We start from the raw sequence: 15,078 nt of genomic DNA on the forward strand, positions 1-15,078 counted from the left end.
TCACTTTTATATGACAGGAGGGATGACTGAAGAATCTTGTGCTTTTTACAACTGAATGCTAATCTGCTAATTGGATTCCTTACTGTGTGAGACTGTGAGAAGTGGTCCAAACCCCATATGCTACTGTGATGAGATGGCTTCGATGTTACCTGTCCTTTTCATTGTCATGGTCTGCCAAAAGGTAGGTATTCCAGTATCCAAGATTTTTTGAAAAAAATTCTCTGTATATATTCCCAGGCACAAAACAGCAACATGTGTTTACCACTTGGAATTGCTCCATCATCCGAGTTACAATGGGGTTGAAAATTGTAATAGAGTTTGTCCAACCATTATGGAAATCTACTGTCAGATGGAAGGTTCTTTGCTGGGTTAGCGATTTTATACACAGCAATTTTCAGATGGTTTATCTCAAAAGCATATAGCTATAAAAACCAACTCAGAGTCAGCATGGCAATGCCATAATTGAAACTACAACTCCATCTTAGGTATTGTTGCATCATAGTGACATCTCTACTTTAGTTGTTACCCGACTCTAACAAGTTGTCACTATCTTTTTTCCTTATTTGACTCGGAGATAGTCACTTGTATAACCAAGAGTTTATAATATACAATATTAAGGAAGAATGTCAAACTGCCAATATAGCCTGTACAAACACACTGTGTAAAATTAGACTTTTCAAAGTTTTGATCCAATTGACACATTTACTGGTGGAAGGCAAGTGTTGATATGTGTTGAGATGGTGAAACCTTTGTACAAACCAAGGTGTTGATATTCTATCTTATTCAGTGTATTTGGTGGAATGTACTCCTGTTGGACACTCTCTCTTACTACTTTATATTATGTACTCTTGGTATAACTATACACCATTGTATTGACAAGTATGCTGTAGGTGAAACATATTTGCTCACCAGCCACAAAGCACACAAAGATTGCTGAGGTCTGATATACCCTGACTTGAAGAACTCTCTCCCTTGACTCTCTCATTCGATAGCTACATGTAGCTACAAACTTACATGCACAGTAGCTACAAACTTTCAACTGGTAGCTAGCACCTGCAGTTCAAGACAGCCCGGGTTGCTAGGTGGCTTCCTGATCAGGTGCCATTGTTTCCTTTAAAAAACATGGCCAGCTCCGGAGAAAAATGATTTGACTTAATAGCTAGATTGGCAATCCGTAAGCCATGAATTTAAAATCGGGCTGGAATGCCTACTGACTGTGTGCTTTGTGTTAGCCCAGCATGGCTCATGGCTCTGGCAGGCTCTGAAAAATAGGCTCGTCCCCAGCCACCCACGTGCTCGATCACGCGAAAGTGTGTGATTAAGCGCGTGGGCGGATGGGGACGAAGGGTATTATTCTTATTATTTCGTATAATCCGATTCTCAGAAAGGCTGTTACTAAGGAAACCACTAAATCGACCGATGATTCGACAGTGTAGAGCGTTGTTTTGTTGTCCTGTGTCATCGCTGGGCAATAATCTTGTACTAAATGAGCTCTTCAATAACACTGATTCGAGTCGCACTGATCACTACGTGGTGGAAGTTGAAGGTGTGGTCCCGACCAGTATTCCGACAGATCCTGTAGTCAAATTGAACGTAATAGTCAAGCCGAGAGTCAAACCATATGAGTTAATGTAAGTTAAAATCAAATCAATCAGTTATGTATGTTGTTTTTATTTGCTTAACGGGATTTGTAGGGAATTCGTCACCCCAAGTTGTTCCCAGGGTAGGGGCATTTACAACTCAAATAGCCATATTTTTAATGAAATTATAAAGTGGTTAGGAACAAGAGGGAAGTAGTTGGTATAAACCCAAGCACCAGGCTTAGGCCACTCCAGTTTTGTACAAGTTAATACATTTATTAACTTATACAAAACTTACGTTTGACCTTAGCCAATTGGTATACCGGTTTCTGGTCCCCCACCTGCACCAAAATATCTAAAATCTCTAGATTAGTCATTATTGATATTATTACGATTTTGCTGCTTGTTACAACGTGCATACTCTACCTAACATCTATCCCGCTTATTGGCACATGTTTGCTTTCTGGTACGTGTTATTGTTGCTAATTGTAAGTGACAACCTTGGTATATGGCTTTTGACTTTTTAAAGTTTGCTTTTAGTTTGTATTTCGTGATTGGTATCTAATGTGTCAGCATTTGTAGGTTTTACCTTGTTGTATATAAATAATTCATGTTAGTGCATGCATTATAGTCATGTAGCTGTATCCAGTAAAGTTTTGATATAGTGATTTTAACAGTATAATAATAATGACGTAATGACAAAACTTGCCCACCCACATGCCCCTTGCAGAGTGAACAGGACCAGAAACCGGTATACCAATTGGAGTGGCCTTAGTCTCGTGTGACCAGACCCGGCACTTATCGATTGATAATTATAAGCACCTAGCTGCAAAAGGGCCTGGTATAGTTCGAATAGTTAAGTTGTTCTGACACCCTGAGCTTTTTCAGGGTGACAATGAAACACCGAGTTAACTTTCATCATACCACGTGACGTGACGTTGCGAGTTGTTAGCGAATTCCTTTCCTTGCTGACAGTAAGCCACCAGTCCACAATGTGACGTGGTGTGATGAAAGTTAACCAGGTGTTTTATTATCACCCTGAAAAAGCTCAGTGTTATTCGAACCATAGATAATATACCCCCCCTCCCCTGGATTGGAAACTGTGCTGCGTGCCGATAGACTTTGTACAAGTTTTGTGCCTCAACAAATTTAATCCTATTACAACTAAACAGTGGCATTAGCGACTTCAGTTTGTAACGAGAATGACTTGTGGTGTTGTTATGATAATTGTTTTGGTAAGTTTGACTACTTCGCGTCAGTTTTGGTTAGAAGTCTTACAATAGCGGATTACATGCTTTGGGGGAAGCACATTCTTGACTAAACTAAGTGCTGTAGGTAGAAAAAGAAAGTACCACAAGGTTAACTATGCTATAAAAAATGGCCTCGGCTAAATAATATGCCTTCCCATAACTTCTTTGGTAGGTTTTTGAGATGGTATTTTTTGGCAAAATGGGAAGCACATTCTCTGTAATTCTAAATAGCATCGCTACACATTTTATACTACAAAGTCATCAAATAATGCTCTGCAGACTGGTCTGGGTGCGAAGGACGTAGCGTACAGGGTTTCGGTGTTTTCCTTGAATGTGTTCTAGCCATCACATCTTACATTCAGTTTTGCTTCTACTGTTCGCACAATAAAGAGCCAATTTGCCTCGATACCCGCTGTTGGCTTCCAAAACATCTTGAGAAAGAACCCTTTACCAGTGGTGAGTCTTGTTTTGCCCAGAGAAACTTGTCTTGTTATTGAAGGGGGCACGAAACAGCCTGTAACCAATGGCGCTTACTAGTCTCCAATCCAGGGGGGTATATTATCTATGTTCAAACTATACCAGACCCTCTCACAACTAGGTGTGCACTTATAATTATCAATCGATAAGCGCCGTGCGAAGAGTAGGTATGGCCCCATGAGACTAGTTCAGCCTGTGTTGGAATATGGAAATGTTATTTGGGGACCTCAATACATTTTGAATCAACAACAAATTCATTGAAATACCAGAGACAACGTGGGGACATGATAAGGATTTACCAGCTATTGAACAATTATCTCAATGTAGATGTGTTAATCAATAATAATTCATCCATAACTAGGGGTCATAATTTAAACCATATACTTCAACTAGAGTGAGATCATCATAAGAGCTATCAATGACTGGAATAACCTACCTTATCATGTAGCCAATACACCGTTGTTAAATGATTTCAAAAATTTACTTCACTGTGGTAGCTGATATACGTTGTTGTATAATTGTTAATTAGTTGGTTTGTTGTACAATTGTACATGTAGTTATAGTTTTTGCTTTGTAATAATAAGCAACTGTTTTGTTGTTTTTTTTGTTGTAAAGATCAGGCTTTACAGGCTCTCCAAGCTTTCTTTACCTGTTACAATTAATAATAATACAAATAAATTCCATCCTGGACTCAGGCATATTTGCATGCGGGCGGGCAGTCCATTTCCATTATTCCATTACAAAAATTTACAGATTTTCATTTGATAAAAAAAAAACTGCATAAAAGCATGCTTAAGCTTGTACCTTTCTTTTAAGTTGCAAAAATAATGTATACGTGAATTTGTGCCGACTTGATAGTACTGCTGACATGCGAGCTGACACTGTTACAGGATGGCTTTTACTGAGTCTGTACAGTATGCAAGAATAGTTAGAAAATAATAGAAGAATATAGAATAATGGAATATTTGGAGCTGACAATAACCAAATGTGGGCGGTGGATGAGAAACAGAGGAGGTCCCATTGGAATTTTCTATACTGCACATGTTAGTAGATATCTTTGCAAGACATGGTATCTAGTCTCACATGGTGAGCTAGACAACTTTTTTCTGTCACAGTGCATATACATATATACCAATACTTAAAAATATAGTCCGGACTGGCAGCTGCATGGGGTCAATATTGTCAATCAAATTTTAAATTCAGCTTGTCAAATGTCTAATATTCTTGCATAACAGTATGGGCATCTGTCTTTTGTATACCCCTTAAACAACTTGAAATAAAAACAGTCATCAAGTGAGATCTATTATGACTTCTTTAATATAGAGGTTTAAACAGAAATTTCACCTTTAAAGTTTATTAATGGCCAAATTTCAAATATCATTAGAGTGATAGCTGGTTAGTTAATTAAGTCACGTACTAAGTTCAGAAACTTTGTTCAAACTACAGTTTTCAAAAAGTAGGTTCTACATACAAAAAAATGAAACAATCAGTGAAACAGTGAAACAATCTTGCCAGAGGTGTGAAAAATGAGTGGCTTATGCTAAGCAGTCCAGACCTGCTTATAATTTCAATATAGTCACTTTGAATAGATGGAGAAAAGGTGATCTAGCCATGAAATCTTGGGTCCCAGGCTGTGTGGCTCTTCAGGCACTTGCGTAGACTACAAGCTGTCTGTGGATCAAGCCACCATCTGGTCTGGGATTTTTTTGTGTTTAACAGACATGTTTCTGACTCCCAGGCATTCAGTTGCCTTCTTTGTGGGTCCCTAGTAGGTTAGTAACTACCATAATAAAGTATTTCCTTAAATGCATGATAAACTGTTTTTTGTTTTTTTTTTGTTTTTTTTGCACAAACTTAACCAACTTCTTTAATTGAAAAAAAAAGCAACAAAGGCTTGTTCCAAAAGGGGGTGTCCGTGCTACCCTTGAATTTTGACTGATGCAGGGACCTGGGGGATGCAGTCCCTAGCTGTTGAAAAGTATTGAACTCAAATTCAATAGATTGTAATATTTCGTGTTTGAATTGGTGATGCAGTTACATTTTATAGTCCCTGGCAAATAGCTATATAGTGAGGTAAGATACATATGCTGATGAATTGTTAAGAGTATTGAGGATCCATCTTGTACCAGGGTTGATACTCGGTCAGCACCATGCAATGACCTGTATGAATAGCAATCCAGATCTGACCGTAATTCATTGAAGTAGAGGCATGCCATTTTGGACAATACTAGTTGGGTCTCTGTTATAATGGAGTTTTAGCAAGAGTAAAAGGCAAATGTGTAGAGTTTGGCTACATGTTAACCAAACAGTAACACAGGTAAGCTTTATTAAAAGTAGTCTCTTACATGAAAATTGGGCGTAGCTCCAACTGGCCAACCGCTAGCATTTTTCATGCATGAGTGATCATTGAAATGTAGTATGAATTGTATATACATGATGCGAAAATGGTTATCTGCTACAATTATACTTTTAGGGTGCACAGTTACGTTACCAAGAGTTTATGAATATTTGACAATACTCTACATGAAACTGCTCCCACATGCAGCCTACTTTCTTCTTAAGAATATGCTTGCTAGCGGTCTGTTTCTACACTTCTCTTCGTCACCGTCAATCCAGACATTATAATCAACACACATAATCTAATGCACAATCCAGATATTTTGTAATCCGGGTCAGACCTGGCTTATCCTGCCATCAATGCATAGTTTTATTTAACTATAAAATATAATGTATCGCTGAATTTTGTTATTTATTTATCATAGTTACACTGAACAGTATGTTCAGTTCCTTGTTAGAAATTTGAATAGAAATTTGAATTTCAAAGAGGGACTTCCTAAAACCTGAGGAAACTATCCTCTCTATGTCCATGAAAGGTTTGGCCTTAAAAACCCTGGGTGAAAAAAGCTGTGAAATCAAAGATGGCGGCCAACAAGTGGCTGCAATGATGTTAATACTAATAAATTTTAATAATGGCTGACATATATTACTTTTTTTTTTAATTGCAAGTTCCAAATCCAGCTTATGGTTGGCCTTGATAATTCCTTTTAACTTTTTTACCCTTTACTACAGGAATTGTTGAAGACTGTGTAGTTATATGAAGAACTAAAATAAGACAAAGTTTGAAGGCATGAATATCCCAATGATAGCTGGGCAGATTCGATTCAAATTAGGAATGGGAGATGCCCTACCCTGAGGAAGCTTCCACAGCAGAAATGGTTAATTATACTGTTCAAACACTATGGAGTTACAGATACATGAAAACTTTTTAAAATTATTATTCCCTTGGTTGCCACCATCCCTAGCACTAAAGATGGTATAAGTGTTAGACAAATACTAAGATAAGATTTCAATCAATGAGCTGGAGCCACCTGATGATCCTCAGCTACTGCAAGGTCAAGTGCTCCTAGTGAAAGTGGACAGCCCTGATGTGATCTAGCTCCCCTCTAATGTATATCAGCTAATCCTGCAACGCAGCCGTGACATCTTGTCTTGCATGAAACTTATCTGTCCATTTTTATTTACAACTAGCTCAAAGTCAATGGCATTTTTATTTACTGTATCAGGACACACTATTGTGCGGCCAAGTACAGCTAGTGTGAAACGCAGATGTGTATTTTACAGGAGCCAGGAAAATGCTATTTTCACGCATTCTTAGCTCAATAGTGCCTGAATGGAAATTAACCAGTTTTGCTGTGAAAACTCCCTCAGGGTAGGGCACCTCCTATTCCAAATTTGAGTTGAATCCACCCAGCCATCACTGAGATATGCATCTTCAAGGTTTGTTATATTTTCTTCATATTTTTTTCTTAATCTTCTTACATAAATTTTCTTTTCACACACTTTATAAAAATTTAAGTAAATTAACTCTTGTACACAAAAACTGTCCAACTGGATGACTAGTGGCTTTTGTTAATTAACACTTTCCCTATGAGTAATCATTGAATAGTAGTAGTAAAAGTTGTCTATAAAATTGGTTATCATACTCTATAAACTTACAAGGTGTGTATTATCCAAGGGTCAAATGCTCTAAATACTCTTATTTTAACAGCCAATACTCTAATAGAGCAGTCATGTAACTCCATTTAAAACTTCTGCTTGCTTTCTTAATTTTCAGAGTATAATTGACAGCAATTTACACTGTATACATTTCTAAGCATTTACACTGTTATGAGCACCATCATTTTATCAATGCACATGATCCAATGTGCAATCAAAGTAATTTGAGTTAGATTCTGCTGAATATGACCTAAGGAATGTAGAACTTGGAAATAAATTAAGAGAAACAGAGAAATGTCTTTTCATCTCTTTCACACATGTTGTGTATTCATTGTGTCTTACTTAATTCATCCTTGGGTATTCAAAAGTGCCATACTCTACTTATAACAATGTTCCTAGTACCCTATGTAGCCAATGGTAGCATGATTATATGCAAATATTGCTTACATTGTTATTATGTACTTTAAATACCTGCTTAAACTTTTATATGTACGTAGGTCTGAATCCTCCACATTACTTGCTCAGAAACTCGAGACATTGGATGTTGGCAGTGTTCAGCCATATGCTGTAAAGTCTGACACTGAGGTCAACTATGATGCAATTACAACAACTAGAAGAAAATTTGATAATGTGCTTGTACCAAATTCTAATCCCCTAGCAAATAATGATACTAGATCAAACTCTTTCCCTAATTTACAAGCAGAGGTGACCACAACAGTATCTTCCTCAGATTCTGGGAAATGCAATGGTCCATTGCTACAAAGTAGTTCCATTAGAACCACTTTACCAACCACAGCAGGTAAGTAGGATTTTCATAATTTGGTTTTAACTGTTTAATGTTCTGTGCAGAAAATGGAAGCTCTTCATCTGCAACTCAAGAACCAGTAAGTACTATGTAAGACTTGACACATCAGATAAGTATCAAGCGAATTGCATGGTCCTACCAAAGTTGGCCTATCTATTATACTGTAGAACCTATGTTCCCTATACTTATAGTCCTATCCTACACCTATATAGCTAATATAGGGTAGGGGGAAAAAGGACTTCTCTCTACCTGTCCCCATCCTCAAAGGAAATAATTCATACAAAATCAATATGCTAATAGAACAGTAATCGCATGTAGCCGTCCTTTAATTGTATTATACAAAACTAATTACTTTAGAGTCATAGTGTAAACTACACTACTCATTCATGGAAATCACTGCTGTCACTTACCCTTACAACTCAAGAAGGAAGACTATGTACAGTAGAAAGTACAATTTACTACAAAAAAACTACTCCTTGCAATAAGTTCTGTATTTAATATACATTTGATATTATCTAAGTTCAAAAGAAAAAAAAGTGTGTTTTATTTTACATAATGTGCCAAACGGTGCTATGTATATATTCCACTATTGCAATAAAGCACTCTTTGTGTGAACATGACACAACCATAGACACAACTCACCATGGAGTCACTGGAATGACCGAATGACCACACAATTGGCCATGATAGCAAAGCTGTCAAAAATGTTGCCATAGAAATTTACAAAAAATAAATAAATGGCCATGCTCGCAGATGTTTGTAATTTCAGCACAATAATTATACAACTCAGTCTTAAATTGTTCAGTAAAATGACTATCACTGCAAGTCCAGCCAATATATTTTGTGTGGCTTCATATTTGGTCATCCTGACTGAAAAGCAAAGTAGAATCTTGCTTCGTTTTCAGCATTTCAAACGAAGAACAACGCAATAAGTGCCTCTGCAATCAATCCAGCCACACTATAGAAATTACGGATGACTCTCACAATAGCCTGTGCTGAAGCCATAGTGTGATACCACAAATCAGCACCTACATGGTAGTGGAGAAAGAAACTGGACACAAAGATGGACAAAGGTAAGTCAATGATGCATGCATTGTAGTTGTTGCGGTTAGCGAAAGGGCACATCTTGGGCAAAGTGATGGCAAACAATGAGAAATCAAACCCATTACCTTATCCATATTCGAGTTATGCTGGCTAGAGGCATTAGGCAGTCAGTACAAAATTAAATATTTACTAGAAATTTGTTGAAATGGTTTGGGGTTGTTTTGAAGGCATTGTTTGGTGTAATTCTGCCTGACCAATACTGCCAAGTTGTGAAGGAAAGTGAGGCTGGCTTTTGGTTTATATTTTTGGGTATTACAGCCCAAACTTCATCATCCCTACTATGCAGTACTACCGTACTGTATGATACTAAAAATGTTTTATGGTGTGTAGTTTGCAGCATAGCATGTATCTCCTGACTTTTATCTTAAAACAGGTTGATGAGACTACACCACAGCTAGATGGACGATATGTGCACACTCTTTATCATTTTTTAAACAAAGGATCAGTCAAATTGTGTCCGTATGGACAGGTAAGTATGTGGCCCTACTAAACAGTACTACCATACTATTTGATAAGGCTCATCCTATACTTAGCCATCACCTACTATGTGTTGATTGGCTGTGTATTCCATTATGTAGAGATGCCAGGAGGACTTTGATGAAGATTTTACCCATGATTTGAAAATATTTTTGAAAGGGAGTCATTCTCATCAACAATTTGCAGTAGATTATCAGCATTACCTTGAATACCATTTTAAAACGCATGGCTTATCTGATTATTTTGAGCTAACATGGTCAGTTTACTGTGCTGTAGTTATTGATGTTTTACTAAACAACTATTGTCATGAACCAATTTCATGATTCTCATTAGCTATTTGGGGAAATCCCTACTTTTGCATTGAACACCTGACATGCCAAGTGCACTGTTATAAATATCAGTATTGTTGTCAACACTGTTGTATCACAGCAATTTGCTAATATCAAAAACTTTACTTTTATAAAGCAGTTATTCCTTATGGGTGCTATAAATGATCAGTTTCTGGATGATTGGTCTTGGTACACTGTGATTGAAATGTGAGGTTGGAGATGATATCACTGCTGTATTGTGGCCAAGGGTTCAATTCCTAAATAAGTTAGGCTAATTTTTCTTTGCTCAGACTTTTTCATCACACCTTTTTCACAGGCAGGGCTGCCCACAGGGGGGGCAACTGGGGCATTTTGCCCTGGGCCCCAGCCTGAAAGGGGCCCCCCGAATACCTGTTTAAAAGATCAATATACTCTAATAGAGTAGTCAGATCTAAATACTCGAATAGAGCAGTCACAGTATTCTTCAGAGGAGCAGTGTAGTAAGTTTATAGATAAGGAGATATAGTTGGTAAGGGGTAGCTAATGTTACTGTTAGCAGGTCATGACCTTTTTTTTTTTTTTTTTGGTCTTCAACTTACAGCTTGGGTTGTAATTTAGAATGAAAACCTCCTTGCATCTGGGCCCCACTTTAACTCTTTGCCCTGGGCCCCTTAATTTCTCTGGGCGGTCCTATTCACAGGTATTAATTTTCTTATCACTAGTGTCAATACTTAAAACCTTTTATGTTCACCACAATCAGAATTGGCAATTATAACTATAGGTTATCAGTATATTTCCAAATTAGGGTACTTCTACAGTGTAGGGATTTTCCCACATAGCTATGTAGTGTGATACTACCATCATTCATATTTCTTGTTTCACTACTTTTTTATCGGTGGAATCTTACTTCATTTTTAAACATTGGCACTAGTCACTTTTTGAATGAAATAGTGCAACAAAAATCTGTGTACCATTCACCCTTACTGTACGTACATGTATATTAAAAGCACCTTTCATACCTCCTTTAGCTACAAAATAATCTGGAACTGCTACTCACAAGCATACATGTTAAGCTCCTCTATAAACAAGTTGATATTGTGCTACTTCTAAAAACCAGGTCCCCATGCTACTAAGCTAAGCAAGCAGTTATCAACCATGTATTTTATACTAATGCTATGCTGTCATTAAATTAGCTAGATAATTAAATTTGTAAATATTGTAATTTAGTGTAATTTTTAATTTATGAATTATTTTGCAATTTGGTAATTAGGTTGCTATGCACTGCTAAGGAAGCATTAGTCAAGACTCAAGAGACTTGCTTGGTTCTCTGTTTTCTGTAAGAAGAACAGCCCTATAGCTTGGTAATATCTTGGTCGTGGTTCTTTCCTTTTATGGTCAGCTATCACCTACTTGCTTGATCCAACTGTAGGAGCCTAGTGTCATTGGGGCACTTAACATTATGACATTTGAAGGTCAAGTGCTTTCTTCACATTAGTTTAATCTTTTTGTCTGCATTGCATACAATTACGTACTACTCTGAAGTTTGCATGGTTATATCTACAAGCTTAGCAGTATGTCATAAATATGTTACAGCCTTGGATTTGAAGTCTCTATAAAGCTATTACATTATTGTACAGTCAACCACATTTCTCTAAAACAGTAAGTGTGACCTAATTTTAGAAAACAGTCGATTTACGCACAATAGTACTTTTGTAATAAAATGCATTCAAAAACAATGGGTAAAAAACACAAGCTTCAGAAAAAAATCCATGCAAGTTTTTATCACCTTACTGGTCGGTGAATTGACACTTCAGTGGATGAATCTTGGATATCATCATGTTCCCCTATTCATGGGAAGTTCAAAAATCTTTGTTTTATCTTCATACACAGGTGGTTGTCTGAGTTACGGATGTTTGCTTACATTGCGGTGACGAAAGAATTTACGACAATTTTTCTTTAATGAATTTTCCTTCCTTCTGAATCACAGAAGAATACCTTTGGCAAAAACTATACCTTGGTGGATTCACAAATTCATGGCGAATACAATGAGCAAAGATTCAACTCTGTACGCCATTGTATCAGTAAGTTACAATGGTTTATGTAAGCGCCTGTAGATTATTTTCTCAATGTCTTCTGTATACATATTGATTTATTTGCTTGTCTGGGTGTCTACTGCTGTATTTCCCACACTGCTTATCTTATGAAGCTGAAACTTACCCATTAATTCCTTTGTCCCTGTAGACAACCAAGAACCAATAAAACGAATTTTGATAAATGTGCGTATGTAGACGGTTTTCTAAAATTAGGTCATAAATGCAACCTGTATTAAATGGTTAACTATTGTTTTTAAAACTTTATAATTATTTACTTGATTGAAATTTTATATTGCATGACATGTAATAAGTAATAGTTGAAACACGGGCATGAGGGCTTTGCCTGCCGCAGGCCCGAGGGCATAAATGATTCAATAGCACTGATTAAAACATTAAACTCGTGTGACCGAAATTGTCTGTGATATCTCTAGGATATGTCCGTTCATCATAACCGAATGTAACCAGAACATACTAGCTGCTGACCATTAATCAAAAATTTTAGGTATGCATATAAGTGTTACATATTAGCTGTAACATGGTGCATTCGGGCTTTGCCTGATATGTATACCCTTTGCCCTTGGGCCTGCGGCCCTCGGGCAGTTGGGCATACATATCTAAAGGCCTAGATAGGTAAGCTTGCTTGTAGAGTAGTTACTCCTTGCAGAGTGGTGGCTTCATGATGGGGGTGTGTCTGTATTCAAAAACGTGTGAAAACTATCGGTGAGTAAGCTAACAAATGATCGATTGTAAACATATTCTGTGTATCCCTAGGACTTGTCTGTTCATATCAACAAATGTAGGAGCAACGTTACCTGCTATCACCCATCATGGAAGTTGTGAGGTAAGTTCATAAATGAATCCGGTGGGTGGATTTTTACTGACTGGTTCACCTGCAGTGTGGCAGAGGCTATTAGCCTGCACTGGCTTTGGTGATCAACCGTACTGTTGCCTGCCACGGGCTAGGCATGACATGCATTAGTGTTACGTGCATCAAACCACAGGTGAGTATATATATATATACTTACCTAACCGCAAGAGTAATATACTCACAGGTAGGTGAAATCACTATAACTGAATAAATGCCCATCCCTATACATTCTAGCTCCATAAATTTGTGTATGCACATCAGTGGCATAGCCAAGGGGGGGCAAGGGGAGGCATTTGCCCCCCCCCCCCCCCCCCCCCCCCCCGTCACTAAGTGATGTTTTTTTAAAACTTCCGTCACAAGCTTTCTAGTAACTGACACGCATCCCAAATTACTATTTGTGCACTACTACGCAAGTGCACACAACATTCAACTCGTTTGTGAATGGTGATAATAATACGATGATTTCTTACGCGTTACAAGCAATTAATAAAACGATGCGCTAAAAATAAGGTATGCCCGAATCCCCAGGGGTTCCCCTGTGTAGACTATGCCTTCACCGAACGAAAATATTAGACACAATTCTATATTTAGCCTACACTACTCATGTGATAGTGCATTTTTTGAATCTAAAGACAGATGACCCGCTCAAAGTGACTTCGCAAGAGTCGCAACTCAGAAGTGACAAGTGATATGCAATGATGCTACAAACCTACGAGGTGATAAAGTGTTAAATGGACCAACTTTATTTTCCCGAGTTAATCACACTGGATCTTCGTACAGTGTAGTGGCATGCCAGTTTAATTTTTTTCACTTTGTCAGTCAGTCAGATGATCCGTCACAAGCTTACAAATTCTGCTAACAGGAAAGGTATAGAGTTGGGATTTCGTGCCAATACATGGCGTTTGAATTTTGCCAGCTGAAGTGAGTGAGCTCGTTATACTATGCCAGTGTGCTAGGACTGCAGCACAGACTGTGGCTGACGTAAGTAACTGTGACACATTGTATTGTACTAAAATATTCACAATATAATTGTACTGGATTGTGGACGAATTTGTTGGAGTAGTTGTGGCACGTGCGATGGTGCTCGACGAAAATATTTCCATTGATAAGTGATAACTGGTAGTAATCAGTAATGAAGTAGTTATGTAGCTAGTTACATAAGCTGTAATAATACAACACCGTATGTTGGCTAGCTCATCATTGGGTCATTAGCCTTTTGTGCAATTATGAACAATGTCGAGTGTTTTGTGGGGGATGCCTGCCCCCCCACCACCGTCTGGCTAGCTACGCCCCTGATGCACATACATATGTACTGTATGTATGCATTTGTAACTACATATAGGACTTTGTGGTATGGTAATACCTTGGTATTGCTAAAGATAGGTATTGTCCTTGAATGGATACAGTGCAAGAAAAGATTGATCACAAATGTATGGTAATTAGTAAGTGAGCAGGCCAAAAACATTCTGCTCAGCTATCCCTATTGTAAATATGCAGAAAATGCTAATTTCTTATATTTTACTAATATTTTTGATATTTTGCTATCGTGGTTTGAGGTCCCATATATAGCATTGTAGCCTTGTTAATACCTCAGTTAGATGTACTGCCATTGTAGCCTTGTTAAAATCTCGGTTAGGTGTACTGCAAAGCCCTAACTGTATACACATGTAACATGTACACCTTGGATATTCGTAATGACATATGCAGCCATGTACATAATAATAGTCAAAGGTTATGAGTTATGACTGTACAACTACATTTTGTATATTAGGAAATATTGTACTGCTACGAATAAATTTGATCTCATGAAGTATGCAGAGAATAATATATTGCTCTATTCTGTAAGTATTGATTTGGTTTGCAATGTACATGTGTGCATGTTTGCATTTGGTGAACAGAAGCCAAGGAAGGAGATGGTTGGAAAGGTCTGTGTTGACTACATTGATTACAGGCAGCAGGAGAAAATTGGTCACGGTGGATTTGGAAATGTGTACAAGCTAAGTACAAAGCTGGGGGATGTTGCAGTTAAAGAGGAGCATAAGGTTTGTTGTATGCATACATTTGACTTCTGTTACCATCAACAAGAATACACTGATGTAAATCTTCTAACATGTTGTTGT

At 37.6% G+C, this 15,078-nt stretch overlaps 1 protein-coding gene across 1 annotated transcript; it reads left to right on the forward strand.

The window, feature by feature from the left end:
* Positions 1–1,341: 1,341 nt before the first annotated feature.
* Positions 1,342–15,000, forward strand: LOC136249037 (uncharacterized; the record flags this gene model as incomplete). The annotated part of the gene is given in 7 exon segments (XM_066040941.1): positions 1,342–1,631; positions 7,801–8,102; positions 8,153–8,187; positions 9,586–9,681; positions 9,791–9,945; positions 14,730–14,799; positions 14,857–15,000. Coding segments are annotated over 7 exon segments (1,014 nt in total), but the record flags the coding sequence as incomplete, so codon positions are not given.
* Between the last annotated feature and the right edge of the window lie 78 nt (positions 15,001–15,078).

The sequence above is a fragment of the Dysidea avara genome, chromosome 3 (assembly GCF_963678975.1).
Source record: "Dysidea avara chromosome 3, odDysAvar1.4, whole genome shotgun sequence".
Taxonomy (NCBI): domain Eukaryota; kingdom Metazoa; phylum Porifera; class Demospongiae; order Dictyoceratida; family Dysideidae; genus Dysidea; species Dysidea avara.